The sequence below is a fragment of the Penicillium solitum genome (assembly GCF_028829755.1).
Source record: "Penicillium solitum strain IBT 25940 chromosome Unknown utg000005l_segment0_segment0, whole genome shotgun sequence".
Lineage (NCBI taxonomy): Eukaryota > Fungi > Ascomycota > Eurotiomycetes > Eurotiales > Aspergillaceae > Penicillium > Penicillium solitum.
This window is the reverse complement of record NW_027072125.1, coordinates 98,110-123,541: the sequence shown is the minus strand read 5'-3', so window position 1 is coordinate 123,541 and position 25,432 is coordinate 98,110. Positions and strand designations below refer to the sequence as shown.

General features: G+C 48.6%; 14 protein-coding genes across 14 annotated transcripts; 8 read left to right on the top strand and 6 right to left on the bottom strand.

Moving 5' to 3' along the window:
• Nucleotides 1–1,006: 1,006 nt before the first annotated feature.
• On the bottom strand, nucleotides 1,007–3,508 carry N7455_007640 (putative ATP-dependent RNA helicase DBP6; the record flags this gene model as incomplete). The annotated part of the gene is made up of 1 exon (XM_040958470.2): nucleotides 1,007–3,508. One exon carries the CDS (start codon nucleotides 3,506–3,508, stop codon nucleotides 1,007–1,009), a length of 2,502 nt encoding a protein of 833 aa, XP_040811099.2.
• A 290-nt stretch (nucleotides 3,509–3,798) lies between these two features.
• Nucleotides 3,799–5,466, top strand: N7455_007639 (phosphatidylinositol N-acetylglucosaminyltransferase subunit A/GPI3; the record flags this gene model as incomplete). The annotated part of the gene is made up of 5 exons (XM_040958552.2): nucleotides 3,799–3,815; nucleotides 3,875–3,906; nucleotides 3,959–3,993; nucleotides 4,046–4,434; nucleotides 4,482–5,466. 5 exons carry the CDS (start codon nucleotides 3,799–3,801, stop codon nucleotides 5,464–5,466), a joined length of 1,458 nt encoding a protein of 485 aa, XP_040811050.1.
• Nucleotides 5,467–5,873: 407 nt separating this feature from the next.
• On the bottom strand, nucleotides 5,874–6,690 carry N7455_007638 (ADP-ribosylation factor family protein; the record flags this gene model as incomplete). The annotated part of the gene is made up of 2 exons (XM_040958537.2): nucleotides 5,874–6,586; nucleotides 6,642–6,690. 2 exons carry the CDS (start codon nucleotides 6,688–6,690, stop codon nucleotides 5,874–5,876), a joined length of 762 nt encoding a protein of 253 aa, XP_040811013.1.
• A 535-nt stretch (nucleotides 6,691–7,225) lies between these two features.
• On the top strand, nucleotides 7,226–9,272 carry N7455_007637 (uncharacterized protein). Its single transcript, XM_040958430.2, has 2 exons — nucleotides 7,226–7,429; nucleotides 7,565–9,272. Exons 1-2 carry the CDS (start codon nucleotides 7,405–7,407, stop codon nucleotides 9,139–9,141), a joined length of 1,602 nt encoding a protein of 533 aa, XP_040811049.2. The 5' UTR covers nucleotides 7,226–7,404; the 3' UTR covers nucleotides 9,142–9,272.
• Nucleotides 9,273–9,820: 548 nt separating this feature from the next.
• N7455_007636 (FAD-binding oxidoreductase) lies at nucleotides 9,821–10,859 on the top strand (the record flags this gene model as incomplete). Its single annotated transcript, XM_040958510.2, has 2 exons — nucleotides 9,821–9,955; nucleotides 10,161–10,859. 2 exons carry the CDS (start codon nucleotides 9,821–9,823, stop codon nucleotides 10,857–10,859), a joined length of 834 nt encoding a protein of 277 aa, XP_040811022.2.
• A 1,050-nt stretch (nucleotides 10,860–11,909) lies between these two features.
• On the top strand, nucleotides 11,910–13,045 carry N7455_007635 (uncharacterized protein; the record flags this gene model as incomplete). Its single annotated transcript, XM_040958445.2, has 3 exons — nucleotides 11,910–12,190; nucleotides 12,252–12,347; nucleotides 12,415–13,045. The coding sequence occupies 3 exons, from the start codon at nucleotides 11,910–11,912 to the stop codon at nucleotides 13,043–13,045; spliced, it is 1,008 nt and encodes a 335-aa protein (XP_040811098.2).
• A 588-nt stretch (nucleotides 13,046–13,633) lies between these two features.
• N7455_007634 (uncharacterized protein) lies at nucleotides 13,634–15,462 on the bottom strand (the record flags this gene model as incomplete). The annotated part of the gene is made up of 3 exons (XM_040958411.2): nucleotides 13,634–14,653; nucleotides 14,711–14,854; nucleotides 14,932–15,462. 3 exons carry the CDS (start codon nucleotides 15,460–15,462, stop codon nucleotides 13,634–13,636), a joined length of 1,695 nt encoding a protein of 564 aa, XP_040811130.2.
• Nucleotides 15,463–16,519: 1,057 nt separating this feature from the next.
• On the top strand, nucleotides 16,520–17,439 carry N7455_007633 (alpha/beta hydrolase; the record flags this gene model as incomplete). Its single annotated transcript, XM_040958532.2, has 2 exons — nucleotides 16,520–17,266; nucleotides 17,410–17,439. 2 exons carry the CDS (start codon nucleotides 16,520–16,522, stop codon nucleotides 17,437–17,439), a joined length of 777 nt encoding a protein of 258 aa, XP_040811020.2.
• A 378-nt stretch (nucleotides 17,440–17,817) lies between these two features.
• Nucleotides 17,818–18,671, top strand: N7455_007632 (cyanamide hydratase; the record flags this gene model as incomplete). Its single annotated transcript, XM_040958526.2, has 2 exons — nucleotides 17,818–18,358; nucleotides 18,463–18,671. 2 exons carry the CDS (start codon nucleotides 17,818–17,820, stop codon nucleotides 18,669–18,671), a joined length of 750 nt encoding a protein of 249 aa, XP_040811146.1.
• A 268-nt stretch (nucleotides 18,672–18,939) lies between these two features.
• On the top strand, nucleotides 18,940–19,662 carry N7455_007631 (chitin deacetylase CDA4; the record flags this gene model as incomplete). The annotated part of the gene is made up of 1 exon (XM_040958428.2): nucleotides 18,940–19,662. One exon carries the CDS (start codon nucleotides 18,940–18,942, stop codon nucleotides 19,660–19,662), a length of 723 nt encoding a protein of 240 aa, XP_040811045.1.
• Nucleotides 19,663–19,684: 22 nt separating this feature from the next.
• N7455_007630 (mRNA splicing protein PRP18) lies at nucleotides 19,685–20,909 on the bottom strand (the record flags this gene model as incomplete). Its single annotated transcript, XM_040958425.2, has 2 exons — nucleotides 19,685–19,943; nucleotides 19,999–20,909. The coding sequence occupies 2 exons, from the start codon at nucleotides 20,907–20,909 to the stop codon at nucleotides 19,751–19,753; spliced, it is 1,104 nt and encodes a 367-aa protein (XP_040811034.2). The 3' UTR covers nucleotides 19,685–19,750.
• Nucleotides 20,910–21,002: 93 nt separating this feature from the next.
• On the top strand, nucleotides 21,003–22,085 carry N7455_007629 (SAP18 family protein; the record flags this gene model as incomplete). The annotated part of the gene is made up of 1 exon (XM_040958501.2): nucleotides 21,003–22,085. The coding sequence occupies one exon, from the start codon at nucleotides 21,003–21,005 to the stop codon at nucleotides 22,083–22,085; it is 1,083 nt and encodes a 360-aa protein (XP_040811116.2).
• An 813-nt stretch (nucleotides 22,086–22,898) lies between these two features.
• Nucleotides 22,899–23,422, bottom strand: N7455_007628 (uncharacterized protein; the record flags this gene model as incomplete). The annotated part of the gene is made up of 4 exons (XM_040958492.1): nucleotides 22,899–22,952; nucleotides 23,030–23,145; nucleotides 23,311–23,346; nucleotides 23,404–23,422. The coding sequence occupies 4 exons, from the start codon at nucleotides 23,420–23,422 to the stop codon at nucleotides 22,899–22,901; spliced, it is 225 nt and encodes a 74-aa protein (XP_040811053.1).
• A 397-nt stretch (nucleotides 23,423–23,819) lies between these two features.
• On the bottom strand, nucleotides 23,820–24,741 carry N7455_007627 (glutathione S-transferase; the record flags this gene model as incomplete). Its single annotated transcript, XM_040958531.2, has 3 exons — nucleotides 23,820–24,175; nucleotides 24,269–24,654; nucleotides 24,704–24,741. 3 exons carry the CDS (start codon nucleotides 24,739–24,741, stop codon nucleotides 23,820–23,822), a joined length of 780 nt encoding a protein of 259 aa, XP_040811070.1.
• Between the last annotated feature and the right edge of the window lie 691 nt (nucleotides 24,742–25,432).

The following is a 25,432-nucleotide window of genomic DNA, read 5'->3' as shown; positions in this document are numbered from 1 at the left end:
ACTAATAGTCCAACATTTTTGCTCATGATGGAGGTAACAACTTATAGTCTGGGGTTAGAGATTCCCCACACACATTTGGATCAAGTTTGGAAACTTCACGGCCGATCCCAGGGATCCCACGCGGGGTTTCGGGAGTTGTAGACACTTGGAAGTGAACAATTTAGCCTGAGATTCTTTCCATTTACCGATCCCTGTCGATCAGGTCATCTGTTGGTTGTTTAGGGGTGCAAGGGGGTCAAGGTGCATGGGTAACTACTAACTCTACACCGGGGTCGACATCAGCCGGCTTCATCTTCCCTGAACTTCATTTTAGCCTTATAATAATTTCAACAACCGCTTGAGCATCCGGATTAATGCTCTCTTTATAGAAAGCGGTGATTCCTAAAAAGACCTGATACAGTGATACCTGAAGTCATAATTAACCTCCAGAACAAGCTATTCAAGCCATAAGCCATCCGCTGAAGAAATAATAGGATTCGGCCAGTTTAGCCTGAAATGACCCCCTCATGTTAATGATGAACGCATCTCCAGCATACTGCATTTATCATCAGAGGCCCAACCCGTGGACCCCCGCAGGGCCGGCTAATAGACAGGATATATCCGAGGTTTTGCCGTTTTGGCGAGGTCAATGGCCCAAAGCCCTTGGGGGATGAACTGCCTTGTAGTTAATCAGAAACGTCCAAGTACACAATGTCCTTCTCGCGTTTTTTCGAGGATAAAACCCAGTAGAGCCTGGTTGAATAAAAACTAAATACCCAGAATTTCATGGTTTCAATGAGATACGGAATGTCGACTAGGCTCATACCAACCTTGTCATAGCTTACAAGGGTGATGGCACATCCTACAACTAGCACGTTGATTTACATGTAAGACAAGGACGGTAGTGCATAAACCATGAGACTGCAAGACTTGTGAACATATTATGATACAAGAACACGCTATGAATGCAGACCAACACGTAACCACTCATAAAATACAATAAATCGCAAACACAGATCAGGCCACACTAGCCACGCTTGACCTCTTGCTCAAGCTTATCCAGAGCCTTAGCGTATTTAGGCTTGAGTGAGTCTAATGCGTCTGTCTTGATCAGGACACGCTCGATGTTCGAGGTACGCGTGATCCGGCCGTCCACACTGGCTGCGATCTCGTTGGCAAACCAGCGACCCTCGCGGTGAGCAACGAGGGACCACGCAGAGCCTGCGCGGCCAGCGCGGGCGGTACGTCCAACTCGGTGGACGTAGGTGGTGATGCTGGTCGGGATATCGTAGTTGATGACATGGGTCAAAGATTCCAGGTCAAGACCACGGGAAGCACGATCAGTAGCCACAATCACCGATATGCGGCCTTGTCGGTAAGCCGTCAATGTCTTGCGAGACGCAGAGGATTTGTTGGATTTAATGATAGTTCCCACGCGCTTGGCTAATGCGGGATGCAGAAGCGAAATGAGGCGGGCAAGTCGGGATGCAGACTCGGATGATTTGGTGAAAATCAGAACAGTCTTACGCGAGGGCGAGGGAACGAGTTCCATAGCATCGGATTCCGAGTCAGATGAGTCCGAAGAATCAGAATCCGAGTCTGAGTCTGAGTCTGAGTCTGAGTCTGACTCCGAATCTGACCCAGAGGATGAAGTGTCGTCATCAGATGATTCGTCGGAGCTAGTATCATCGTCGGAGCTAGTATCATCGTCGGAGCTAGTATCATCGTCGGAGCTAGTATCGTCGTCGCTGCTAGTGTCATCATCTGAACTAGAGCTGTCAGAGTCGGATGAATCAGACACGCTTGGCGCTCGGTCCCCACTAATCTCAATGTGAGAAAGAAGAAGACGCAGCAGATAAAGTGGCTTGAGAGATCCGTCGCCAACTTGAACAATGTGCTCGGACAGGGTTGGAGGTAGGGCGAAGTGAGCATCTGGATGAATAGTAGAGGAGTCTTCTTCGTCGGCAGCATCCTCAGACCCGATGATAACCATCTTGGGGTTAGAGAGGCGCAGAGAGTTGAGTTTGGAAATGTCGCGGGTCATTGTTGCACTCAGAACCACCTTCCGAGGAGGCTTAGCGTCAATCGGAAGTCCCAGTTCAGACAAAAGTTTTCCACCAGGCCCAAAGGTCTCCGGGGCCTCCCGACTGTTCAGCGAGTTCATGACAACATCAACCCACTCTTGGAAGCTTTCGTTCAAGAGACGATCTGCTTCATCAATCACCAGCCATTCAAGATGCTTGAGGGTGAATCCCTTGGTGTAGCGAATGTGGTCAACCAGACGACCAGGAGTACAGATAAGGATGTCGACATTCGGTTCGGATCGCTGGATGTGACCGGGAAGAGACCCGTTAGAACCAATTGCCTCACTGACACAATCTTCCAGGCTCAAGTTCATCCAATCGTTTCCGCTCAATCCGCTACGCTGTTGCATCTGGATAGCCGGGTTGTAAACCTGGTCCACTCGCATCAAGAGTTTCTGCTCGTCTTTTATAGCCACATTACCGACCGCACTTCCGATATGAAGTCTGGATCCAGAAGCACATAGTTCACAGGACTCGCGAGCTTGTTTAACCAGCTCTCGTGTGGGAACTACAATCAATCCTCTAAGTCTGGAGGCAGGTCTCGGCGGCAGAGCGGTGACAAGAGGGAGAACATAGGAAAGTGTTTTTCCGGATCCAGTCGCCGCAGAGATACAAAGATCTCCTGGGTGGTTCTGCTCTCCTTGCAGAAGGAGTGGAATGACAGTAGACTGCACAGCAAAGGCTTCTTTGTAGTTCTGTTGTTCCAGGATTTTGAGAAGATCTGGCTTGATTCCGAGCTCAGAAAATTTCTTGGTATCCTGAGCTGATTTGCGCAACGGATTGGCCAGCCACGGGGGTAGAGATGAATATGTTGGGAGTTGCTCTGGCTCGGGTGGGTTTTCAGGCTGAGGTAGTCGTTCAAGACCCTGTGCGTAGACAGCTTCGACAGCAGGTGTCTCATCTTCAACGGCTTCGGGTTCAACTTTTTTGGCTTTGGCGCTGGAGACAGTTTTGGTGCGCTCGAACTTTGACATGATCCCCGAATGCTTGTTCTTCGATTTGCGCTGTTCGACTTCCGGCGCTTCAACTTCTTCATCATCATTTCCTGTAATCACAGATGCAGCCGCAGCATCCAAAGTGTCGTCCGTTCCAGGGCTCTTTCGCTTGCTCTTTTTCGATTTCCCTGTCGTTTCACTGACGCCGTCGCGTGAGTCTGCAACAGTCGCTTTTCTGCGGTCTGACGAGAGAGTACTTTCTTTCCGGGACGTTTCCGGGGAATTCGATCCTTGAAGCGCATCCTTGAGATGCTTGCGCTTCTTGGCGCTGCTATCATCTGTGACCTCTGCGATCGGCAAGCTTTCGCGTTTCTTGTGCTTCTTCGTCGGCGTGGGAGTCGCTATAGGCTGAGAGCCATGGGGATCTCTCTTGCGCTTCTGAGACTTTGTGGATTTGGGGGTCACATCAACTCTCTTAGAGGACTCAAGTCCCGAGTTTTTTTCGACCATTCTCATGTAATTCCCCCAATGTCGGAGTTGGCGTTGGATACCTCGTGGGGAACAAATTCCTTTTCTCTGAATCTTTTATGCCGGCAGAAGACATAATAATATCACCGCCCGTACTACCGCCCTGCTTATCGGGACAGCTTCCAGATGTCCGCGGGTGTGTCTCCAAGTCTCCTTATTTATTGGCTTGGATGGACTGGTGTTTTAAGCAGCAGATCTGTTAGCCATGGAAAGGAATTTGACACAAGTAAATTCGATACCTCGGAGTCCTCATCCCGAGAACCACAGCCACGATGCCGTATAACATCGCGTTAGTATTTTGTTCTATCTACAAGTCGCGATTACTTGCTAACATCGCTCTGGATATAGAATGGTCAGTGACTTCTTTTTTCCCCAGTCCGGTATGCCTCGTTCCTTCCCTTGCAGCTTACGCAATTACTTATACTTTTCTAGGTGGAATTGAGAGTCACATATACCAATTGTCGTCCGTAAGCACGCTACCTTGTCGCTCCGTCTGCGCTTCTCCTAATTGCTTCTCAGAAACTCATCGATCGAGGACATAAAGTCATTGTTATTACCCATGCATACAAAGGACGCACCGGAGTCCGATATCTCACTAATGGACTGAAGATCTACCATGTTCCATTCTTCGTCATCTACCGCGAAACGACATTTCCTACCGTCTTCTCTTTCTTCCCCATATTCCGCAATATCGTCATCAGAGAGGAGATTGACATAGTTCATGGCCATGCCAGTTTGAGTAGCTTCTGTGGAGAAGCTATTCTCCATGCTCGAACTATGGGACTGCGGACTGTCTTCACAGACCATTCGCTCTTCGGATTCGCTGACGCAGCATCAATTCTCACCAACAAATTGCTCAAGTTTACTTTGAGTGATGTTGATCATGCGATTTGCGTTAGTCACACTTGGTAGGTCTCCCGCGAATGTACTGCGCGACTCAACTAACAAACTGTAGCAAGGAAAACACAGTACTTCGGGCTTCGTTGGATCCATTAATGGTGTCAGTCATTCCAAACGCTGTGGTAGCGGAGAATTTCTGTCCTCTGTCTCATACTACTCGTGCGCCTGATCAAGGCCTGAGCTCACCTGCCGATGCTCCAATGTCCCCCAGGCCAATCGGACCCGACGATACGATCACAATCGTGGTCATCTCCCGACTCTTTTATAATAAAGGCACCGACCTTCTCATCGCATCTATTCCGCGGATTCTTGCCTCCAATCCCAACACTCGCTTCATTATCGCAGGATCAGGTCCCAAAGCAATCGACCTGGAGCAGATGTTGGAACGGAATGTGCTTCAGGACAAAGTCGAACTTCTAGGTTCGGTCCGACACGAGGAGGTCCGAGATGTGATGGTCCGGGGTGACATTTACCTCCATCCTAGTCTGACAGAAGCATTCGGGACAGTCATTGTTGAAGCTGCCAGTTGTGGTCTTTACGTTGTCTGTACCCGTGTTGGAGGCATTCCAGAAGTTTTACCCCAGCATATGACAACGTTTGCGAAACCGGAAGAGGACGATATTGTGCTTGCGACTAGCAAGGCAATCGCGGCTTTGCGCTCGAACAAAGTACGAACGGACCGATTTCATGATCAAGTGAAGATGATGTATTCATGGCGGGATGTGGCTGCGCGCACAGAACGCGTGTACGAAGGCATCATTGGCGACATTAGCCCAGAGGAGTTTTACGGTTACTACCCAGGCCAGGGTTGGGAAGCGAGTGGAGATCGCGTCCGCAGCTTTGCGCTTATTGACCGGTTGAAACGCTACTACGGCTGTGGTGTCTGGGCAGGAAAACTGTTCTGCCTATGCGTCGTGATTGACTTCTTGATCTATGTCTTCCTTGAGATGTGGTTTCCACGAGCCAACATTGACATCGCACGAAGCTGGCCAAAGAAGCCACCGGCGAGTAAAACCCAGACCACCAGAAGTGTTCGCTGAAAAAAAAAAAAAAAATGAAAGAAAACAACCCTCGGCGCAGAAAACACCGGCTTCTGCAGGAAGGTCTACTCTCGGTTCTGCGCCTCTCCTGCTTGTCTTGGGCGGCTGCTAACCTCATCTAATCACCCATGTCCTCTCATCCTCCGTGGCCCACTTTTACATACCCTCATCCATAATACCACCCACATACATAATGTCTACCTAACGGAATAAAAGGCCTGGAATCATTCCTGCAATAGTTTCACCCGCTTGAATGATACGGGTGGCTGGTAGTTAACTTAACTTGATATCGAATAGACTCCATTGGTATATTAACAGAAAATGTAATTATCATGAACAAACGCCATTATGCATCTATGCTGCGCTCGATATCATGTACGAGAATTGTCAGCAGCCCCAAGTTCGAATCAACGCATCACTGGAGGCCTGCCCTCTTTGTTCCACTTGACACGACTTTGTACCCACTCCACAGCCGCCTGTACACCAGACCCAAGCAGCGCGCTGACCGGCAGCACACGGCTGTCACGAACGCCGCCTCCTGTTTCTCCTTCAAACACCTTCCGGACAAGCCCTTCCTTGATGCGAACCACTTCGACACAGTCCTCGCGGTCTTGCTTATTTGCCAACACTAGGATAGGAACACCAGCCACGTCGGCACTCTGCAAGACCGACTCGAGCACTTGACGGCACTCGTCTAATCGCCCGAACTCACTGCTAGCGGCGTTGATTCCGACGTTTTGCTCTGAAAAGGCCTCGGCACTTGTGCTCCCTCGTGTGCCGTTGCGCGCTGGACCTGCCACGGAGCTTGCGCGCCGAGCAAGCCGCGCGATATCGGGATCTTGACCAACGTCGGCACTGTCGACCACGAAGATGATCGCGTGACAGCTAGTGTAATAACTCTGCCAAAGTCCGCGCATGGAGATCTGACCTCCAACATCCCAAATCTTCAAGTTCATGTCTGGTAGGGCTATCGTTGCGACATTCTGCCCGACGGTGGGGACTGTTTTCCCGGGGTTGGGTGCTGGGGCGCCGTCGGAACGGGGTTGGTACAGCGCCTTGATCTGGGAGAGGAGTGTTGTTTTGCCGGCGTTATCTAACCCAAGCAGGATAACAGAATACTCTGTAGTTCAGGGTAATCAGCGTGGAAGGTTATGCGATAGGAGAGGGTGAGTTACCTTCTTTGCTCGTGGCGGCTAAGTACAGCGACTTGGCCAGGTGATACATGATCGCGTTCCCTATGGGGAGCTCAAGGCCAAGCGCAATTGTAGTTATAGAAAAACAGAATCAGAAACCGAAATCATGACATCGCAGTTCTCTGACGTTGAAGGGCTCATGTTCCCCGGGGCCGCGTTGCAGGCCTCATCCATTTTGGGAAGTTAGGGCTTAGGGTTGAACGTTATCTGGGGATGTTCCAATGCCAACTTCCTATGTACACAGGTATGTACATATACATTAGACATTTCCCTTTGTATATCATATGCAATTCACATTCAACATTCAAATATATTTATATTCAATCTCTTAAAACTTCAAAAATATGACACTATAATGATGGACGCCACACTTCCGGCCAATACTTCCCTCGGGTTCGGTTTCCCAAGGTCATTTACCAAGCGGCGAATGGAAAATCGTCGACTTTCCCGATTCTCCTCTTCTCCACCGAACAACTCCACTTTCCCAGGGTTTGTCAGCTTTTGATTACTGATCGCCGATACGAAGTGCCCCCCATTTTGTCCGGGGCATTCACTTTCCTTGAATTCCCTGGGCTACAAATGTCACATTCCCTCATGGCCTTGCTGTCGATCTCTCATGAGAAGGCAGTGTGACAAGGATCTCATCCTGTTCTGATTGGATGATCTACCTTATTTTTCTTTAACCCTGTCGCATGTCTATACCAGTATGCCACACGCTCCATCTCTTATTTGATATACATCGTCAATGGAGGTTGACACTATCATCGTCGGTACGTCTATCATGGTCGTCGTCCCATGTTGAGGCCATTCAGGACTTTTGCTCTGTTTGGGCCCCACATTCCACCCCGCACTGTGAAGATAAGATGTCTTTGGGAAATAGCAACTGATTGAATCGATTTTACCAGGCAATGGGCCGTCGGCCATGATCCTTTCATACATCCTCCATGGACACATTCCTTTCTATTCATCCGATCCTCCACATCCCGATCATCTATTAGACGCCAAGTTGAAAGCTGCGCCAGAGATTTTGAATGCCGATGTGAATGCTCTCACAGCGCATTTCGATGCCTCACGCCTCTCATACTCGACTCAGGCTCTCCCGGTGAACGTCTTACTGGACACACTTGTACGGCCGAGTGTTGATGTAGATGAGCCTGGATGCATCTCAAATATTGATTGGCGCTCGCAGCCTGAGAAGGCTGTCTCACATTTGGTTTTTGGAAAGTCGTTGAAGCCTGGAGGCCAATGGACCGAAGATCCATGGGGCGCAAATTGGGATATACAGACATTGAGTTATGCGGCAATGCTGTCATTGCCCGGATACTCCTTTGCCGACCATCACAAAAAGACCACGGGCAAGGACCTACCATCATACACAAGGCCCACACGGCGCGAGATCGCCGATTATTTTGCTGCTTATCCGGAGGCTGCGCACATCGATGATGCGTTTCGGTGTGGGGAAGAATTGAAGGGCATTTCCCGCACCGCCACTGGATTTTATGTTCGTTCTCATAACCTCCACTGCAAGCGCCTCGTCCTCGCGAGTGGAATCTTTTCCGAGATCCTCTCGCCAGAGCCGGTGTTACGTCCATTGCTTGAGACGAAGTCCTCGCCTAATGTCCCCCTACTCGTCGTTGGATCCGGCTTCTCCGCTGCGGATGCCATCATCTCCGCCTCCCCCAACCAAAAGATTTTGCACCTATACAAATGGTCTCCGAATGACCGCCCATCGCCTCTCCGGGCCTGTCATCAGCAAGCATATCCGGAATATGCCGGTGTCTACCGTCTTATGAAACGACATGCCCTCACAGCCGAGGCTGCTGCTAAAGACCAGCGCCCAAAGTACCGACGCGCGGCTTCAACGCCATTCCTTGAAAGCCGGAATTGGGAAGACCTCTATGAAGGTCTCCCTAATGTTGAAGTGACAGCTGTCGAAGTTCACGGCGATCTGGCGACGGTCACATTCCGCCGCCAAGATGGAACTGTTTTCTCTCGAACCGTGGGCGGCCTCGTATATGCTGCCGGTCGGCGAGGCAAGCTAGATTATCTTGATTCCGAGCTCCGCTGTGAAGTGCTGGGGCAGGGCAATCAAGAGGATCCAGCCGTCACCGGCCAGACCCTCCGTGCGAAAGCAATCGAGGACCTCGAGGTCGCACCGGAAGTTTACATCATCGGCAGCCTGACTGGAGATTCTTTAGTCAGATTCTCATACGGCGGGTGTATCTACACTGCTGGGCATCTGATAGATGGCGAGCGGGACAGCCGCAGTGTCTGCAGTAGTTTCACGTCATCTGCAAAACTACATGGCTCTTCGCTTTCCGTGATGAACGGCATGGATGGTCACCATGTCTATCCAAATAGCGATACATCGGGCCTGACTCGTGAAGATACCTTCAGCAAAATGCCAACAGGCACAGACCAGTCTGCTGCCCGTGGTTGGTGGAAGACATTCTCCAGCATGTGGAATGGTCTTACACGATGAGTGTCTCGACCAGAATATGTTGCATGTATATCATGATCCTCAATGTAAAATTCTAGAAATGCCATGAAAAGGCATATATCATATATATATTGTTTCATCTATCTTATTTTCGACGATTTTGTTCCTTGCTCCCTCTCCCAAACTCTTTGATTGCAGTTCACAATCAACCCCCCAATTTCCACTTGATTTTCAAATGAAATATGCACTGAAACTGCTAATAGCAGGAGTAGAATGGGCTGACCAGCCGTTCGCGTTAGTTTCTCTCGCTCCAATCGATCAGAGAACTTACTCGTGTTCACCTCTCCACCCAACACATTTCCAGCAATCAAACATACGAGTCGGGTCATATTGATTCTTAGCCTCCAAAAGCCTTGGATAGTTCGACCCAAAATATGTTTGCTCCCAATCTGGCTCGAGGTAAAGTGCTTCATTAAAGTACGCACCACCACCAGGGCTCAATTTCTTCAAAGGCTCGAGAGTCTGCAAAAAAGCCTCTGCCACACTTGTTTGCTCATCGGCCTCCAAAGGCTCTATCCATTCTCCAACCTAAATGACATGCCAGAGCGCATCGCGCCAAGCCGGATGCGCAGATGACATCTGGTTCTTATCGAGATTTGAGACTGGCGTTTCCAAGACGATTTGGGTTCCAGTGAGATTCAGGTGGCTTCTAGCTGTTGCGATGCCTTGTATGACACCTTCCACGAGCTCATGGATGGTCCCAGAGGCATCGAAGACTGTGCGGGGAATCAAGCGCGATGCCAATATGGAGAAGATCCCCGACGGCTCCGTGACCTTGGCATCGGCAGCGGTGACGGTGAGATAGTTGGCATAGTTAGGGTAAGATTTATATTCATTCGCAGAGACAGAAAGGTCGGTTCTGTTGCTTAGGAATTCGGCAAACGAGGCGCTGGCTGATCTCAACTTTGAGCCATTATCGCCATAGAGCAACACCATTGAGATGGCTATTTTCTCTGGGAAGTATTCCAGTTGGCCGGTAACAAGTTGGGCTGACCACTCAGCCTGATTCTCTGCATGAGCTCCTCTATAGCACATGCACCCTTGGGAGACTGTCATCATACTATGTGGATGTTCGAGATGCCTCTCACATCTCTGCGACACTAAGATTTGCACATGCCCACAACATTCGCATCAGCGTGAAGAACACTGGCCACGACTTTTTCGGACGATCATCTGTTCCCAACACACTCGCCATTTGGACTCACAATCTCGATTCTATTGCATTCAGTTCCAACTTCACTGCAAATAACTGCCTCCTGGCCAACAGTCAGAATGTTGGGGAACTGGGAGCTGGAGTCATCGCAGCCGACGCATATCATTTCTTCAGCTCGAAGGGAATGGATATCACAGGAGGGTACGAACAATCAGTCGGACTGGCCGATGGTTTCGCCCAAGGTGGTGGTGTCGGGTCATTCACCACCACCTATGGTTTGATGGCCGACAATGCCGTTGAATTCGAGGTGGTGACTGCAGATGGAGAAATTCGCACCATCAATCAATGCAACGAACCAACCCGAGCTGTTCTGGGCCATGCGTGGTGGAGGAGGCGGCACTTTTGCTGTACTCACCAAGTGCCGAGTTCAATTGTACCCTTCTCTGCCGATCCACACATACACATTCACAGCCAACTTCACCAGTTATACGAGCGACGCAACTCAGGACGTTGCTCTGCGCGAGATCCTGACAGCTCTGATGGTTGAGTTTCCAGTAAAGCACATCCCGCATCGCCACAGGTCTCCCAATTCAACCAGTATGTTTGCCCATAGTGTATTCCTCTCGGGATACTGTCCCCATAGTAGTTCTCCACGTCCCGACATACGGCTTCGTCATAATGAAGAGAGCTTTTATAACAAGGGGCTGCGATTGGAATAGTCTCATACAAATGCCCATCGATGGTCGCATTGAACTTTTGCCATTCTTTCGATGATGGCCAACATTTTTGACCTGGGCGACAATTATAACCGGGGTCGATGGTAGCTGAGGCTCCCGAGGCCAAGCAAATTGGAATAAAATAAATCAAGGATAACATACTCAAGAGCTCTCAAAAGGAAGAAGCCAAAGTTCCTGGTAGACATTCACTGAATTAGAACTATTGGCTCTCTGGGTACCTATAGATGATTTTGTCAGGCTACACGGCTCATTTGGTTTGGTGACACCCCTAGTTCTACTGTTCTAGTTTACCGTAATCAGCCTCACAGCCTCTACCGTAAACATCCTCGAAGCGTCACCAAATCTGAACAAATGACGTATCCTGTATCTTTTTTTTTTAACGAGTTTAGGTTCATACGACTCAAAGGATTTCAGATTAAGGCAACCGTATTAAGGGAGTGGATATTCTTTTGAGTCATGGCTCATGGTGTTCGTACCAGCACCCTTAGAAGGTTCCAAGGTTGGGGAACTCACAGATTTCCGAAAAGGGTAGGTCTTTCGGAGACCCACATATTCGTGGACACTAGTCCCAACTAGGAAAGGCGGGTGGTGTTCCACATGGAACCCAGAAGACCCCGAAGCTTAGATTTGCTTATTTTCTTCTTTCTTTTCTTCGGGCGTTCAAGTATGCGGCTGAGCTCCAATTCGGGAATGGAGTTCAACAGTGTTGCCTTGTTAGGTTGGAATTCTCGACTTTTTTCAATGGACCCAAGCGTTAGGAGAATCACAACTCATATATAAAGAAACCCATCTTTCTTTAGTCTTCCAACTCTGCATTATACTCTTGATTACTTGACAAGACTCTCAAATATTTACCAGTCATGGCCGTCATCACCGCAGAGCACGTTGCCATCGCAGAACTGATCGTCTATATCCCAACGGCTTTGCTCACCATATGGGTGGTTCTCCGCCATGGCTTTCACAAGCAGTTGGGCTGGATTTACTTATGTATCTTTTCAGGAATCCGAGTTGGGGGAGCCGTTATGGAGATCTTGAGTACGAAGAACACAAATAATACAAATTACAAAGAATGGGCAGTGATTTTGCAGTCTGTTGGACTATCCCCACTGCTTCTGTCAACACTGGGTCTGTTAAAACGAGTGTGAGTCCAAGTCCCAGCCACTAGCCTTTCAAGCGAGCTTGTCTAACTGACCAGCTGATAGGTTTGACGAAACATCGCAACATGTGCCATCAAGTCCAGACTCCAAGGGCAACATCCTTTTGCAAGGATTCGCATCATCTGGTATTCCTGGCAAACTGTAAGTAGCCCTACTACTTAATTAGTACAAATCCCGAATTTACACTAACCTATTCTACCTCCTCCAGGATGAAAATATATTCGAAGAGAGCCACAGCTACTTCAAGACGCAGCAAGGCTGTTCAACTATTGCATCTCCCTGCGCTTATTGCCCTGATCCTCGCTGTCAGCGGTGGAATCGATCAGGCCTCCTCAAATATCTCGGACCATGTTAGTGGCAAAACCAAGACCCGTGTTGCAGTCATCCTCTTCCTAGCCATCTATGTTGCAGCCTGCACATTATGGACCATCACAGTGCGGGATATCAGCCTCATGGTATCGAGTCAAAACCGAATCTTCTTCTGTATGCTCATCGCACTGCCTTTCATAGCGATCCGGATTCTCTACAGTCTAATCAGTGACTTTGGGAACAATCATCAATTTTCGTTGGTCGACGGTGACGCCAGGATTCAACTGGTGATGGCCACCCTGGAAGAATTTGTCGTTGTTTTGATGTACACGATCTTGGGTGTGATTACCCCTAAGTCGGTCCCAAATCCTGGCATGACCGATTCCCGCCAACAGGAGACATATCATGCGACCGAGGATACTGAAGATGGCCGTCATCATAGAAATGCTGATCGCCCTCCGTATGACGGAGTCACATATGCCCAGGCGGCGGCTCAAGCGGCCTATGATCAACAATATGTGCGACGGTAATTCTAGATAGATGGTCGAAGGCGGTTGTTATGTTTGGTGATATGATTGAGTTGGAAAGCGGGATCTTGTCAATTCGAAGCGTTGGACTATAGCTATCTCTTGTTATTACTGTCAATTTTGATCCTCAAGTCGTCAAAATATTTGTTTAGTCTTTCTTATAAAAGCATTATGTTGAAAGTTAATTTTTCTCACCCTCTTCAACCATCCAATCTCATTTTGCTTTCCACTATTGAATTTTTTCCTGTATATCCTTGGTAATAAGTTATAGGCACATTCATACCAGTTTGAGCTCTTGTGTCGAGACCATCTCGATCATCCAAGAGCGGTATTGTATTATAGTGTTGTTGTTGATTTATACAAGTCGCGTTGTTAGATGAATCTAAATTGTGGGCAATATATATGCTGCTACGGTTATCTCACACCCCTGGCTTGTGTTCTCATGATTAAATCCGTTAAATTTACGAGGTTTCCATCTCTCTTTAAATCATTATCCAATTTATTGTAACTATGTAGATATAAGACTGGAAGAACAACAGGCATCGAAAATATGACGAGACAAGCAATATCCTCAACAGCACAAGTAACATCTCACTGAGTGGCATGGATTGGAGAGCCACCTGGCGATATCCAGGCCCGAGAATCCATCCCATCCCGCAATAATTGTGCCATAGCCAACGCTTGATTGATTCCCATAGAATGTCCAATTTTCTCCAGACAACCAATAATCCATTTACGCAGCTCAGGAGATGCAAATCCAGAGTTTGCAGCAATCAACAGAGGCCACACCAGAGTGACGCCTCCAGCCCCTGAGACCTCGAAACTAGGAGGGAGAGGCGCGGCACAATGGTTCTCTGAATTCATCATGTTCGTGCTGGGCAAAAAGGCCCCAAGGTGTGCTGCGTCTGTTTCGAAAGATGAGCTTCCCTCGGCGGATGGAAATGCGGGCATTGGCATCCATGGAAAAAGTGTGGTCGGAAATGAGCCCTCTGGATTTCCCGCGACAGGATAGGATTCATAACCAGCGTTTTGGCTGGAAGATTCCCACTCGTAGGTATCCTCCATACCCATGCCCAGATGGAAAGGCACACTAGCGCAGATATCATCCACCAGTTGATGCGCAATCTGTCGGCTTTGAGTCGTAATAATTTGCTGTTGATGGAGGCTGCTGCTCCCCGGTGATGAATTCTCAAGTGCTTCCACAGCCTCGAGAAGCATTTCATGCATTATGAGTCGCGCAGCGCGAGCATTGTTCCAAATGCCGCTCACAGAAAGATCACGATACACATGATAACTATCGCCCCAAACGGTGCGGGTGATGGGCTCTCCGTCTACCAGCGGAACCTTGACTGTTCTATACCCCCATGAGGGAGGCATAGTAAGGAGTATTGACATGAGGTCCGCGTCAAGGTTCAGAGTACGGCGGATAATCTCGCTGGGCTGCGTGATACTGCCATCTTTAAGGGCTGCGCAAAAGTTGGTCAATTGGACGACCACCCGGTTAACATCATCGATTATTCGGTCGTCTGGGTCTCGGTATTGCTTTGCCAGTTCTGTGAGCTGTGTCATAGTTGGAGAGCTGTATTTCTCTTGGTATATTTGGCTGATGTTCTGGGTAGTAATATCAGAATATTGTTGATTGGCCTATCCAAATGGTGGGAAACATACAATTTGTGCCCGTAGATTGGTGAACAAACCTAAACCCTCCGGTCGAGTCAATTGTTCTGAGCCTCGATGTTCAATTATCTTTTTGGCTCCGTCCATGTGCTTGATCCATCGGTACATAAAAGAGCTATCACTGCACGTCATTACCTTTTTAAAGAACTCCCGTTAGTAGAGCGGGATAAACAAAGAAAAGAAAAGAAAAGAAAAAGCAACTCAACACTTACCTCAAACATACCCAGTAATACCACCGCTGCCAATGTATCATCTCTCTTGGATAGAACATGGTCTCTGAGCGCATGATTGGTCTGAGATAGTGCGGTCGTATACTCTTTCCTAGCTTGGAGCATCATTCGTGGAGAAAGACGAATGTTGGACAATGCCGCTAATCCCACTGCGCCCAGCGCGGTGGTCAAAACGGGTGAATTCCGAGAGTCTTTCATCAAAGGCAGCAGATAGGACATGTGGCCCCCGCAGGGACCACCGGACATGTAGTTCACGAAGAGATGGGCCCTTGCTAATTCCTGGATTGGGTAAATAAGACTGTTTCTTGGTGGAGTCACATTCTGAACGTTGGCAGTGGAGGTGGTGGAGGTGGCAGCGATGGTAGCGGCGCTAGAGCTGCTAGAGCTGCTAGTGGCGGCTGTGCGCTTTCTGCGTGGGGGCTGCTGAGACTTGCGGATCACATCTTCACTCTGATCTCGAAAATTCCAGTCCAATGGATCTCGATATCCCGGACAATCCACTTGAGCCCGCATGCATTGGGTACATGATGGTGATCCTTGATCGCACTGGGGCAATTTTAGCGAAGGGCTTTCTCTTCTGGCCTCAACTTTCATACTTTTAAGCGACGAGTGCGACAGCGCCCACAGGCAGGACTTGGCTTGCCACAATAAACCATATAATGACGATACTATCTCAATCTTAGCTGCGTAAATGTTAAAAGAAGAAATGGATACATTGATGGGTTGAGATTGAGATGGAAGAGAAGAATCGATTTTGGGTAAGCACCTCGTTTTACAAAAAAAAAAAAACAGTTATAAGCTCTTCCAAGCTTATCTTATTATTATTATTATTATTATTCTCCTCCAATAAGCAATACCCGTGGACAACAGCTACGCCACTACTAAGCTTAAGTGTTGCCAGTCACTAATTAGTTGTTAGTAATATTGATGCCTACCTAGGTACCTATATAATTGAAGTATATATAAAAAAGGGAGTATACAATTGAAATTGAACTCGAATGCTTCGAGACGGTGAGAAATGTGAGAGTTGTGCGCCACTTGACCCAATGCGGTCAGCAGCTCGTCAACCCTTACGGAGTACTAGGGCTGCATATACGAACTCCGTATATAATCCCTGCACTATAAATTCAGATATATACTTCAATATACTTCAATATACTTCAATATTAACTATGATCTACAGACTACTACCTGTTCCATGGTTTACTATGTTCTAATTATATCATTCCAAACAAAACGGTTTTCTCAACCGTTTTTTAGCTTACTCGCTTAATATAAACTGCCCCATACATACTAACGGTAACAGGACGGTCCTAACCGTTTCCCCCCTCAGTTGCCGATAAAACTGCCTTGACAGTCTTTTTTGGGAACTTGGCTCCATTTCCCTGTGTCGATCTCTATTGCGAATGTCTTCCAAGGGACATTACTCCCGCGTTTACCCCCGAGGATTTCCCATGTATACATATATAGCACCTGTCCTCTTTCTAACGCATCCTGGGCCAATTCATACTTTCTACTATATTTCATATCTAAACACGCTAGTCTCTCACTTCATTCTCTTCCTTGAAAGATGACTGAATCCACCACTATTCTCTTTGTTCCAGGCGCATGGCACAGCCCTGACTGCTATGATCCAGTGGTGCAACGCCTTGAAGCAGCAAACTACAAAACCGACAAAGTCCATTTGCCCTCGGTTGGTCCAGCCGAGCATCACTTGAGCTTTGATGCAGATGTGGCACAGATTCGCACCCAAATCGAGCGAGCAGCGGATGCCGGCCAAGAAGTCGTCGTGGTTGTTCACTCTTACGGTAGCTTGCCTGCAAACGAGGCAATCAAAGGTCTAGACATCAAGACACGCCAGCAGAATGGTTTAATTGGAGGTGTCACTCACCTATTCTTCTGCACTTCCTTTATCATTAAAGAAGGAGATTCGCTGATTGGCGCTTTCGGTGGAAATGACCTGCCATGGTTCATCGTTAGCGACGACAAGTTGGAAATCAATCCTGCCGATCCAGAGAAAACCTTCTACCACGACTGTGATGCCGGCCAGATTGAGGCTTCCATTGCTGCCCTGAAGCCTCACAGTTATCAGACTCTCCACAGTCCTTGCACCTATGCCGCGTGGAAAGACGTACCCAGTACTTACCTGTACTGTACTCAAGATGCTGCTATTCCCCTGATGGTTCAACAGGCAATGGTTGAAGGAACCGCGAACGGAACTGGAATGAAGACAGAGTCGGTGGACGCATCGCACAGCCCATTCCTCAGTAAGCCTGATGAAGTCACTGCGACGATTCGGCGGGCTGCTGGGGAGATTGTTTGAACTTTGGGGTGGTTTATAATGCGTTGTGATTCTATGTTTGGATATTTATGAACGAATATCATTATATTTTAGCATTGAAAAGTTTTACTTGAATTGTCACATTGATCTATAATGTGAATTTCATACTTGATGTAGAGGCATATATCAAAGCGGGAACTATCCCGTAATAATGTACAGAGATGCCCTACACGAAAAGCATGTATCTTACACTATGTAATAATAGTCGAATTGGTGACAAATTCTCTTCTCGAATTCCACAAATTGCAGCCAACACGAGATGGTTTCCCTTTCCGGTCAACAATTCGGTGGCAAGTGAGTCATGGTTACATCTTCAGCCCGAGAGGCTACATAGTCCGGGGTGATGTTGCTTATCAATTTGTTATTATAATAAATAATCTATATTCATGTTTTGCCTAATATTGATGAGAGAGAGAGAGAGAGAGGGGGGGAAATAGAGTATAAAACCCAATTACCCCCAAGTTTCCATTGACCAGAACTATCCTTCCTGACTCGACTTTCTCTCTCTTCGACCTCAATATCAAAAGATGTGGCCTTCCAATAACCCAATCTCAGCCTATGGCCTCACAGCTGTTCTATCATCAGCTACTACTCTTCTCGCGACAGATCCCCCAGCAACGCCTGCTCCATTCATTACAGTGACCGAAGTACCGACTCCAGAAACGCCCCTCGCCCAGCGGATCAACAAGTATGCAAAGTCTCATCTTCCTGAGCCGACATACAATCATTCCCTTCGCGTTTATCATTTTGGGCTTGCGATTAAGCGGTACAGATTCCCTGAGTGGGCCTTCACCGATGAAACATATTTTCTTGCCTGTCTGCTTCACGATATCGGAACAACCCAAGATAACTTGGAGGCTACTAAAATGAGCTTCGAGTTCTTCGGAGGCTTGAAAGCACTGGAAGTTCTACAGAACCTACAACCTTCCTTTGTAGGAGGCTCGGTCGCAGTTGCCCCGAAAGATCAGGCAGAGAGTGTGGCAGAAGCAGTCATCCGGCATCAAGACTTGTGTGAAAAGGGTAAAATCACAGCTCTCGGTCAACTGCTTCAGCTGGCAACAATCTTTGGTATGTTGGCCCTCTATCAGAGTCGGTTGCTTTGACACAAGATTTCCTTGAACCGCGACCAAATGCCATGCTACTATTCACTAAACTAACTTATTGGAAAACAGACAACACTGGCTCATATGCCAATCTCATTCATCCCTCAACTATCCAAGATGTTTCCGACCATTTCCCTCGTCTGAAATGGAGTGGGTGCTTCGCTAGTACCATTCATGAAGAGAATCGGCTCAAGCCTTGGGCACACACAACGACACTTGGCGAAGAAGAATTCTCCAATAAGGTGCTAGGAAATACTCTTATGGCACCCTATGAATGATGGTGTCTCGAGGATTCCCGAGGACTAGTTGTGTGCGTGTGATTGGTGCCTGCCATGGAGCTCGTAGAGCTCCTAGCCATTGACAATAAACACCGACAACCGAGAGGAGTTGAAAAGCACGATAAAAATGAGCATTTTACTTTATTTGAATCTCAAGAGTAGCAAAACTGACCAGTTGATGTAGAGATGGGCGAAGTCCGAACTACATGTAGATATCTCCCGCGAATTCAGACCAAACACCTTTATGGATCCTCCAAAGAAGCCAAACATGCTTCAAGCCATTCTTACCACCTTCTTTCTCCTCGTACCATTTTATTTCATATACAAACCCCCAATTCTGCTTATTCATTACTGTCAACGTCGCTGGCCCGACGTGCTCTTCCGCTTGGATACAAACAAAAAAGTGGTTGCGTTGACAATCGACGACGCGCCCTCCATACACACACCTGCAATTCTTCGTCTATTGCAATCGCACAATGCAGCTGCGACTTTCTTCTTGATAGGATCCCAGATGCCAGGACACGAATCCGTCTTGGCCGATCTCGTCCGAGCTGGCAACGAACTCGCCAACCATGCCATGTATGATGAGCCATCGCGTGCACTCGGCGACGACGTCTTGGCAGATCAGATCCGAGCAGTCCATGCCAGAATCCAGGAAGCATATGTCACAGCTGGGAATACTTCACAGCCTGAGAATTGGCTCTTTCGCCCTGGCTCGGGATTTTTCAGCTCCCGGATGAGAACTCTTGTAAAGGAGCTGGGGTATCAGCTGGTGCTCGGCGATGTGTATCCGCATGACCCGCAGGTGCCATTTTGGAAACTCAACGCGAGTCATATTTTGAGTATGGTCAAACCAGGGAGCATTATTATTTGTCACGATCGGAGAGAGTGGACGGTGCCTATGTTACAGAAGGTGTTGCCGGAGCTGAATCGCAGAGGGTACCGCGTTGTCACAGTCTCCGGGTTATTGAAAGAGACCGGTTCAAATTGATAGCGGAATGAATATTGCGGGCGATGAATTTACATGTCTTTTTCTTCTCAAAACGCTATGGGTATATTCGGACACTATTCTCGACAGGCTAACCCATCATCTGCAATTGATCCTCCGGGGGCCAGCGGACTTGAGCAAAGCTCAAGCAGCGCTTGATACTCTGTAGATACTTGCGGGTAATCTCGTCACTCAGAATGTGTGCCTGCTGGTCACTCTGATGCAGCTTCTCTCGTGCAGATCGCTCGTGAATACCAACCATGGTCACACCGATGGGCCAGGCTCTATAGAGATGTTAGCATCATTCTCAAGTTTACCAAAGTGGGGGGATCAACATACGCTTTACCAATGCTCACTCGTAGATAGGCATCATTTGCATCAACGTATCGCCGCTGCTGCGCCTTGTGCACAATCTCCACAATCGGTTCTAACAGTCCGTCCTCCAACTCGGACTTCTCAAAGAGGCGGAACAACGGTGTCATGTTTTCGCGCGATTGGGTCATGGCGTTGAATGCTTGTTTTCCCTGGAAGCTTTCCCGCACCGAGACGTCACGCTTTGCTAGTGCCAGCTCCCATTCCGACAAAACCATGTTGAAGTAAGATCCCAACTGTCGGAAAAGGAACAGACGGCTCTCTTGGTCTTTCGGAATATTGGCCGGAATGATCATCTGTCCACCAGACACGGGCTCCAAGGTGGTGGGAATAGGTCCGTCAGTCACCTTCTTCTTGGGGACAGCGGCTCGTTGAATCAGACGACTGTATCGTCGAAGACGGGCTTGATGGTCTTCCCCGAACAATTTTATTGGCGCGTTCATCTCTCGTAATTTTGCAACAAGCTCCTCCTCCTTGATATCTTCCTCTTCGTCACCGTCGGCTGGGGTATCCTCAGGTAGATCAGGTAGACCGAGCCTGCGCCGTCGTTCACGTTCTTTGGCTCGTTCTTCTGCCTCTCTCCTTGTCTTGGACTCCTCGGCTAGTCTTCGCTTCTTCTCCTCGCGTTCTCGGTTTCGATCCGCTTCTTCGTCTTCGAGCTTGCGCTTATTTGCCATGCGCTCTTCACGTTCACGTGCGAGTCGCTCTTGCTCTTCGTTGTAAGCTTCAATGCGGGCAGCTTCGACATCGGCTCGTCTTAGGTATTTCTTTGTTGGTACTGCGGGGGAGCCTTTTCCGGTATCTTTGGCAGATGGCTTGGAGGAATCGCTACCTTTGGCCTTCGAGATTTCCTTGGACATCAATGCGGCGAAATCCATGGTGGCGGGGTGATGCAGCGAGCTGCTTGAATAATGCGACTGTAGCTCAAGGTAAAAATTATGTAGACAATAAATAAGGTCGAGTTGCGTTAAATGAAGATGGGTGTGGAGGCAGATGGCAGGAAAAGAATGTTCGGCACGTCAGAGAACCCGCAGCTTTTCGACGCCGCATTTGTCTCTTTCCAGTCAACTCCCCCTCAACCAAAATACCCCAAACATCTTCCTTCAAGGACCTCTATCCAAGCTTCCATTTACATTCCAGTCATCGCATCCTCCATTCTCTTCTGCTTTCCCCCTGTCCCTGAGTCTCCAACCTCTAATTTTCACCTACCATCCATCATGGCCGCTCCGTCGCGAGATGGCCCCAAACCCTCGATCAACCGCCAGACCACCGCACCTTTCCATTTGAAGCTCTTTTACCGAGTTAACAACTACAATCCTCTATCCGACTATAGCATCCCCGTGCAACCCCGTCGTGGAGGACCAGTCAGCGGACCAAATGCCATTCGTCCAACATCACCTGTCGCATCTGCAGCGCCGCTCCCACCACATCTAGAGATCTACACATGGCAATCGTGCACACTTCGCGAGCTCTCACAGCTTCTCACCTCTGCTCTTCCATCATTACTCCCCGATCCGCCCGTTGGCACCCGTCTCTGCTTCCGGCTCATTTACCCCGACGCGCGCGGCGCGGCAATGGGCGGCCCCGATGCGCGTGGCCGATACTTGAGCAGGGATTTAGGCAGTGCTATTGTTGGTCCGAGAGATAGTACACTGCGCGCGGAAGATGACGAAGATAAGGAAGCACGACCTCGCCCTGGCCCGCTCCGTTTCCAGGGCTCCGAAGCCGACAGACCCCTGCAGGATGCCCGTTTCATCGTTGGAGACTACATTGAATGTGCAATTCTCGCACCGCTCGAGGACGGATCTGTTGCGCCCGCGCTCAATGGCGCATCAGGCCCGATCACGGGACCCAGAGGTGGAGGTGGAGGCGGCATGCGTGCGTTCCGGGATAATGGTTACCCCCGTGGCCCTGGTCGTGGCGGTCCTCGTGGAGGGCGAGGAGGAGGAGGAGGTGGTGGTGGTCCTCCCCATATGCCCCGAGGTGATTGGCATCGTGGTGAACGGTTGCCGGAAGGTGCACGCGGAGGCCGTCGTGGATGGGCACCATACTAAGAAGGGCGAAGAGAAATTTAGTTCAAAAGCAAGTTTGTCAAAAGGGCGATGAATACCCATGTTGAGACATTGTATGATTATCAAGTTTAGTACCAATGGAATGAGTGCCATCTACTACATGCAGTATCCTCAAAACATAATGATGTTCCTCCTGCCTCGGCCGTCTACCACTGCCAAAGAGGCGACTATAGCTTAAAGCATTTTAACATTATATATTCTAGGAGAAATCTACTTTATTAAACCTTTGATTCGGCCTCTTCAACCGCAATGAGTAGCTAAGGGTGACGGGCCTTCATCCTGTAGTCATTACAAGTGTACATACTCATTCTGCAACTCTATACGGCATCTTGGGATTCTGCTAGTCAGGAGCCTATCAAGCGAGAAAACTTGAGTATGTAGTAATTACTAGTAAATGCTTACCAGCTATTGCCATAAATTACAGGCAAGTGGCCTGGCAAGTAGACGCCTATCAGAAGTCCCGAATAGCAACAGTCACTTAAATGGATGGTGGCCATCTTCTAGGTGAAATGCTCCGGGGCTTTATGTTTGGCCTTGGAAGTAAACCCCAAGTTTCACGATCGTGAACGAGGTCAACAAAGTAAAGAAATCCATGCGGTATATGCTTGTAATAAAGTACACGGCCCACGCAACGAGCACCGGCACAAAAGAAAAGAGTCGGGCAAAATCCCCTCAACACACGAGTATCTCCAACCTCTCAGTGTAGTTCTCCATGTCGCGTCATGTCACAGTCGCTGCTCGGTACGGGTTTGATAACAAAACAGGAATTGAATTATGGCATTCATCGCTAAACGTCTACCACTCGGAGATCGTATCTCCCCTGCGCTTGCCACGGAACTCGAACTTGCCCTACATATTGTTAGCGCGTGTTTCTCCGCGGGATTAAACCACAAATCGCAATCCGGCCACAATGTGTCATTACATACCTCGTACTTGTAGGCAAAGTAGCCCAGGACGCCGGGAATCAGGCCCATGTAGACGAACGAGAGCATGGCATGACGCGGGGTCCAGCGCCAGTACTTGTAACGGTTGGCATTGAGTTCTGTGGGTCCGTTAGTCAGTCTTCAATCGAGAATATATGTCGTGTCGCGGGGTGCTGAATCCGAGGAGCTGCTCCAAATAGCTCATATGTACGCTTGGGCTAGCGTAATGCGCGAGGTTCATCCGGAATCCTGGATCTTGGGAGATGGGGTTGGGGGGCATGTACCATAGTATTTCTGGAGGGCCGGGTCAAGGATCAGAGCTGGGACAATGGGTTAGCAATCCATGACATTTCACTCATGGGGCTCTCAAGACTCACACTTGCTAGGACCAGCCATTGTTGCGGAAAGCGTTGAAGCGTGGACACAGAATAGACAACGCTTGCAAGCGTCGCCGGGATTGAAGTTGAAGGTCACATGATGATGAATCAGCTGAATGACGTAATCAGATTTGGGGTTCTCGCTCTTTATACTACGATGAGCTACAGTTGTACCTTTCAAAGATAAAAAAATATGCATAATATTGTGTTCCTATCTTCATTCTTTCTTTCCGTACTCGCTGAATATTCTCATTGTCGATGTCTGTGGTTGCAAAGGTGTGCAAGCATATCCGAGATCATCCGCCAACCAAATGTCCTCCATATCTCAGCACTGACACAACAAGGGTATAAACGAGGCCTCAATAATAATTTACAAAAGTCCATTGCGCCGTTTCCCATTTCCCATGACTTCTAAATTACATAGAAGCTGAGAACTTTCCCTCAACCTCCTCAATCTTCTTCACAGCACGCTGGTACCCCTCATTTCTCTCGAGGCGTTTGGCATACTCGACAAGAAGAGGGTATTTACCCTTGTTCTTCTCATCCTTCAGTGATCGCATGGTAACAGCAATGACTGGGAAACTCAGCAGGATATCGGCAGCTGTCAGCTCCTTGCCGCAAATGAACTCGCCACCCTCGGGAGATGTGCGGAGCTGCTCCTCAAGGAAGGAGAGGTTGCCCTCCACGTTGCGGGTCAGGAACTGATTCTCAACTTGCGAGGCAACAATGCTGGTGATGGGCCGAACAAAGAATGGAGGGGCGTTCCGAATGGCTGTTGAGAATGTCAGCGGTGTGCTCCCAAGGTTGGGTTATCAACGCCATGCGAGAAGTTACGGGTGGACGCTCTTAACGGAAAGTGACTTACAGTCGTTGACGAGGGTCATCACCAAGTAAGGCATCAGACTACCCTCCACATAATGCATAAAGTAGCGATAGCGCATCCATTCCTCGGTCTCTCCGCCGACTTTGCCCTCGTTGCCGGGCGTGTACCGTTGTGGTACTAGCGTCGGTCGCGCGCTACTAAAGTGGTCACAGAGATATTCCACGATTGCACCAGACTCCGCTAATACTAGCGGTTTGTCGGCGCCCGGTGCCTGGATGGTGATCACGGGTGACTTGCCCAGCGGGTGAATCTCCTTCAGCTCAGCAGGGGCGAGCTTGTCAGCGCGACGCTTGAAGATCTTGAGCTCATATTCCAATTGCAGTTCTTCCAAAAGCCAAAGGATTCGGTGACTTCTAGATTGCTCGAGCCTGGAATGTGAGTTAATATGATTCTGAAGAGACTGCGAGGGGAGCGTACCAATAGAGAGTAATCTTGCAACCTTGATTGTTAGCCATGTTGTTATAATCTTACAATTTTATAATCCTAGAGATATGAAAATGGAAAACTGTACGTAAAGACGAGGAAACCCAGACTTATAAGTTCCCGCACGTGGATGATGTCAAGATGGCCCGAGGCTTCCAAGTTTATCTCCCAAAAGGGACAAACCCCCGAGGCCTGCAGATCTTCAGTTCCTGAACAAGTCTGATTATTAGATGTCAGAGAGTCTAGGCCTACGTATAACCAAAACAATCAGATCATTCTCCAATGATTATATTGTGTGAAAACATAATACTTGGTATAGCGCAGGCCACCCCATGCATTGCCAAATTTGGAACTAGACTAGTCAAAATTACACCCCTTCTATAGATACCTACTTTGTAGATATATATTTTATTACTCCTCACCCAATTTCCATCCTATGCTACCAGGGGTTTATGCACTCGTCCGTGCTGATCTTCCCCCGCACTACCGAGGCTTCACCCGGTTATAAATCCGCATCGGCAGATAATTAAGCAATGATGTGAGAAAGACCTGAATCGCCCGAGGCTTCACGTCTCTTATAGTCGCGCACATTCCATCATACGACAGGAGGGCCTAAACTGTATTTGGAGAAGCGCAAGGCTAGTTTGCATCCAATCTGCATGAGCAGAGTCCTCAGAATCTTCCGTGGTGGTCAAAAGTATATATCAAGCTGAAATCGCAGGT

Bases quoted from the DNA above. Each gene is read 5' to 3' on its own strand.
- N7455_007637 (XM_040958430.2), top strand. From the start codon at position 7,405: ATGGAGGTTGACACTATCATCGTCG. The intron at 7,430-7,564 runs GTACGTCTATCA...CGATTTTACCAG, and splicing joins GGTTGACACTATCATCGTCG to GCAATGGGCCGTCGGCCATG.